We start from the raw sequence: 5,413 nt of genomic DNA, 5'->3' as shown, positions 1-5,413 counted from the left end.
AAAAAAAAAAAAAAAAGAAAAAAGGAAAAGAGAAAAAATTAAAAAAAGGGAAAACAAAGGAAATTTATTCTTCCCAGGCTGTTACGTTATAAGATAAATAAAAATATATTTACACAGCCGCGAATTATATATATTTTAAGCGATATATGAGAACAAGTTTCTCCCTGCGCGAACGTAAAATGTTCCCTCCGATTTTCCTTCTGCATTCATGAATTCTAACATAAATGCGACCGTTAAGTCTCGGAACGTAAATATTATACCGCAATAAGAAAGGAGACTGGAGAAAAAAAAGACTCGTATTACAGCGTAATTCAACTCTTATTCCCCATTTGTTCTTACCCTCGAAACGAACAAATGTCGAAATTAAAGGAATATCTTTTTACTATCCTAGAAGAAAAAGAAAATTAATAATAATAATAATAATAATAATAATAATAATAATAACAATAAAATGTAAAAACAGACAGTATCCAATCGATTTTCCCAATTATCGTACGAAACGAGCATCGATCACAATTTAGTCGGCATATAAGTCTGAAAATTCATTTGTACGTTTATCTCTAGCAGAAACGTAATTATTTACTTGAGGATCCCGGCGCGAGTGAATGAACACTGTTATTGGATTCCAGGATTCAAATTCCAATCGGTGATCGCACTTCCCCCTTGATCCCGTTTGGTACGAACATACTTCCTGCGTGCTCGATCTGTCGTATTTCAAACGATGGTTCTATTGAACGGGTGAAAGGGCTTTTAAATCCATGGAACAAAAGCGGCGTTTTGATCCAACAGCAATGGAATTTAAGGTGTGCATAAATAACGCTGATGGACTGTTCGCCCGGCGGAATAATTCTACCTGTTGGAAAAAATTTTTCACGCGAACAATCGGGGATCGAATCCCGTCCACCAAAACATTTGTTATATCATACGCGTTTAGAATGACATTGAATCGACGAAAATGCATTATCCATCGATGTAGATATATAATAAAAGTTTAGAATAATAATTACCCTCGAATCCAATCTCGAAAAATGAATTTCGCAAACATCTCGAATCCGATATGTATATATTTTTAATATAAAAGATTTTTTTCGATATAAAAAAAAATTGTTTACATTTTAACACTTCATCCCCAAATTTCGTACAAAGTTGTTCCACTTTTAAAACAGAAAGAAATGTCGAGGAAGAAAGAGAAAGGGGAAAGGATGCTATTGGTAGAAATCAGACCCATTCATGTTGTACGGTATATTAGCGACTCTGATTTATGTCTCTTCTTTCGAGCTTCCTTTCTTTTCTCCGGATACTCCCTGCTCGCCGTAACATTCGGATTCCCTATGCTTCCACTTTTTCAAGTTCTTCTTTTTCTTCTCCTTCTCCTTCTTCCTCTTTTCCTTCTTCTGCTTCTTCTTCTTCTTCTTCTTCTTCGCCACCTCCTTCTTTTTCTTTCCGCCACTCTTGTGTCCCTTTCCATCCCTCGAATCCAGGCAGGACGAAATCCTCTGAACACGCGCCAAGAGCGTTTCATCTCGCGATAGAAGCGATTGTCGATTCGAGCGCGCAATCAAACTTGGACTTCTTCTCGAAAGTGAATTACTCGGCAGGTCTGTCCCGCAAGGGGGCTTTGGACGGAACTGTGGATGTGGATCGACGAAAGTGCAAACCTACGTGCTTTGTCATAATCGACGCCACACGTGTGCACTTCGATCGTATTTCCCCATTTGCAACGAAGCAAGATAATTACGCGAAAAAAAGAAAAGAAAAGAAAAGAAAAGAAAAGAAAACCTAAAATAATAATATATATCTTGGCAAATAATTTGGCTACCATTGTTCGATTTTACACGATCGCCAGGATTACAAGGCTATTTACGAAAGTACGAGTTAACCCACTTACTTACGATTTCGAAAACCCCCTTCCGTTGCCCCTAATCGACTTACTAATTACACCGACACGTGAATGCAATTACCTTGTAAGATTGAAGATGATTAACGACGCAGGTGAAGGAGACGTCACGACCTTGAATGACCGTATGATTCTCCAGAAGTGCTAGAAATTCTGGCTGGATCTCAGACTTTGGCATCGCTTGACCTAGGGTACGGGCAAGTTTAATTAACGATCGTTGGATTAATGATCCGGTAACGTTCTAACATCTAATTAATTTAAGGTTTATAAACACGCCCTGATGAACGAAAAACAACGCGCTGTCAACTACGTGGCAAGAGAACGGCATAAGTTTGGATGACACTCGCGAAATCTGCAGTTTCACTACACCGATATCGATTCCTTTAATCTTTTACATCTCTCTTAACGCGACCATTTTAATCTACCTCGTCATGCATACCGCTTCCCTATACATTCATAGGGGGGGGCAAAGTTATGGGGTAATAATTCTTTCTCCACCGGTTATTCAGATTTAGTTTCTCTTCTTTGTTCGACCGAGCTTTTTGCGTCGCGTGGCGCGTGCACGTCGTCGAGGGATGAAGAAAAGAGAGAGAGAAAAAAAAAGATATTAACGGCAAGCAAGGTGTATCGACGCGCATCGAGGTTTAAATCTCGGTAACAATCTTCGACATTAAATAAATCGTTCCACAATCGGTGGAAAAATTCTCGAGTCGAGTGTACATGTATGTGTGTATACGTGTTTGTCGCTCGTAAGAGTGAAGTGGAGAGGAGAAACGAGAAATTGGATATCAAACGAATATTTGGGGGGGCGGGAAACAAGAGGGCAAAGTAACGTTTAGCCGTGCAACGTTCTTGTAATTTCTACCCCGCGTTCACCTTGAGAGCGGGAATGCTTTTACGGAAGCTGTGGAGACTTCCGATAGTGCTTTTAGGGGCATTTTATTTGATTCTTACCGAAAAGTGGAGCAAAGAAACATGGAGAGAAGAAGAAGGGAGTGGGGTAAGAGACGATGCTATTACGGATACAAGAGATTCGTTCGTATCATTTTGTAGGGATTAAAAAACTTGTAACTTTCGTGCCCGTATCCCCGGCCAATTCAAACTTGTTCTCCTACACCTCTTCACCGGTTGGTGTGCTCACCGGGATGATTGGGTGAGGAGTGGTACTCGCAGCTTTTAAGTATAAGAGAGGAGAATATCTCATTCGATTCTTACCGAAACTCGAGTAAAGGAAGGCGGCGAGGAAAAAGCAAAGAGCAATGTCCCGCGATGCCATACCATAGAGCAAGCCATACACCATACGTACTGCAACAGAAATTAATTATTATTCAAATAGAAGCAATTTTTTCCCTTAATTTTATCATCTTCCTTTATTTCATTTCTCTATTCGTAATATAATCGTAGAAAATAGAAAAGAACGAATAAAATCTCCTCGTTAATTCTCTCGTCGGTATTCAGTCTTATCATAAATGATCGTTATCGGTTTAAATCGCATCGTATACTTTTTACGCGATAATGTCTTTATCCTCTAAAGCTATCACGAATTACATCCGAAACACTCCAAGATAATTAATTAGCTTAATCTTTGCGATCTCCTCTACAACGATTGATGTTCATCATACATAAAATCATTCCGAGTGAGTCGATTATCGTAACTTTCCTCCCCTGAAGAAAAGCAAAGAGACACGCATACATACATATATACATACGATATATCCATGGAGAAAGGAGATGGTGGACGGGAAAGACTGAGAGGAGGGAAGTGGCATAATGCGACGGAGAGAAAGGCAGAGCGAAGAATTTCGCATGGATTCGTTGGTTCGTCGTGGCGGATTCGAAGGGGGTGGTGGCGCGGGGTCAAGTTGAATCGCGTGAATATTAACTCGACAGTTGGTCGCCACATAAACGCCAACCGTTGATATATCCTATCCTCACCCTACTGCAGCCAGCACCGCAATAATACTCGAATGGGTGGGTGGCTGCTGCCTCCGCTCTCTTCCCTTTTCAGCCGCCACCCTTCGGCCGAGTATCCTCCGCGACCCCACCGAGGCGATGCCAGACGAAACCCGCGCGAAATACGCACACTCGCCGGTTGGCCGGCGAGCGTTGGGGCCAACGTTTGCACGTAGAGACCGGTCAAATGAAAATTTCCCTCGTGCCGAAGCCTACCCTTTATGACTTCGGCCCACCTTCTCTTTCCATCGCTGAAAATTACGCGGCCGCGGCTGCGCTATTTATACTTGAATTTCGTGGGGGCAAGGGCGCGGGTGGTGGTGGGCTCCAGGTGGGATGAATAAACGCGACAACACGCGCTTCGTATTTTTAATACCCGATAACTCCACCGGTTGAAGAAGAAAAGGTTGGGCGGAAGTCGTTGTAAAGAGATACGTAGAAAAGTGGATGATTTTCTGATATAAAACGAATTTCTAATTTATCGGAAGGCCTCTTCAACGGGAGTCTCATCTCCTGTCGCGTTATTTTCGTTACTTTTCACTGTAGAGTTTACATCTATCGTTAATAACATACATATGTATATAATATTTGTCGTTTAACAAGAAGTATATATAAATTTGTATTTTATGCAGTAAAAAATTTTGCTTATTTATCGAGTGGATATGATATTGACCCTTGAAAAAAAGAATATATATAATATGTGTTAATATCGTCTGAAATATTAAAAGAAATTTCTTTGATAAACACGGGATAGAAGGGGGATAGAACGAACGTCGGTGACAAACGCGGTGGCACGCGTATATTCGACGGGAGTTTGTGAAGGGGGGAGGAGAGCAAATGAAAGTGCGGGAGCTCGTACGAAGTTAAACCTTTAAAAATTCGCCCGCGCTTTTCCTCGTACGTAACCCCGTAACGTCGTCGTGGACAGACGAAAATTACGGTAGCGCCGACGCTGTGAACCACGACGGCCGACATGCATACATATTCCCGTTAAACAGTTCTACGAAAGTGCATCGCGTTTCACTGGACCGCCGCTTTTTAGGTGGATGTACGAGGCAGTCGAGTGGTGGCCATCAAGCCTTGCGACCGCTTTTTGTTACTATCCCCCCTCCCTCCCTTTTTTTTTTCCCTTGTTTTTACAATATTTACAGAAGGACAACATCGTAACCGAGAACAAGGAGAGAAAAAAAAAGCTTTTAGCGATTACGTTTTCGCCCGGTGATTCCGGGCGAGGTGAATTGTCACGAGAGGGAGGAGGGATGTGGAGGAGGGATGCTGTACGCGGGGACATAAGCGCAATTAGCAATCGTTTCGCGGTTTCGAGAAAAGGAAGAAAGAATTCCAGAGCGAGCAATTAATCAGGCTTGGAAATTGCCACTGTATTACAGGCCGGTTAAACTTTGAATCATTTGCAGTTTTTTATTTTTCTTTTTTTTTTTTTCCTCTCTGTTTCGGTCGATTAGTGCGAACCATAGTTTCCTCCATGCTTTCATCCGAACGATATGCGTGTACCAGCGAACGAGATTGGAGATATCGGGATCAACTATCGATGATTCGATAATT

The 5,413-nt window shown here is 41.6% G+C and overlaps 1 protein-coding gene across 4 annotated transcripts in view; it reads right to left on the bottom strand.

Moving 5' to 3' along the window:
• LOC102677535 (lachesin-like) overlaps positions 1-5,413 on the bottom strand; it is a 24,538-nt gene that overhangs the window by 6,675 nt on the left and 12,450 nt on the right. For all 4 annotated transcript variants that reach the window (XM_006620734.2, XM_006620731.1, XM_006620733.2 and 1 more), the window contains exons 2-3: positions 3,113-3,202; positions 1,962-2,083 (exon numbers count right to left, since the gene is read on the bottom strand). In XM_006620734.2, coding sequence (XP_006620797.1) covers positions 1,962-2,083; positions 3,113-3,202 — 212 coding nt within the window. The remainder of the gene's footprint in view (positions 1-1,961; positions 2,084-3,112; positions 3,203-5,413) is intronic.

The sequence above is a fragment of the Apis dorsata genome, unplaced genomic scaffold, assembly GCF_000469605.1.
Source record: "Apis dorsata unplaced genomic scaffold, Apis dorsata 1.3 scaffold_527, whole genome shotgun sequence".
In the NCBI taxonomy this organism is placed as follows: Eukaryota; Metazoa; Arthropoda; class Insecta; order Hymenoptera; family Apidae; genus Apis; species Apis dorsata.
This window is presented reverse-complemented; position numbering and strand designations above follow the sequence as displayed.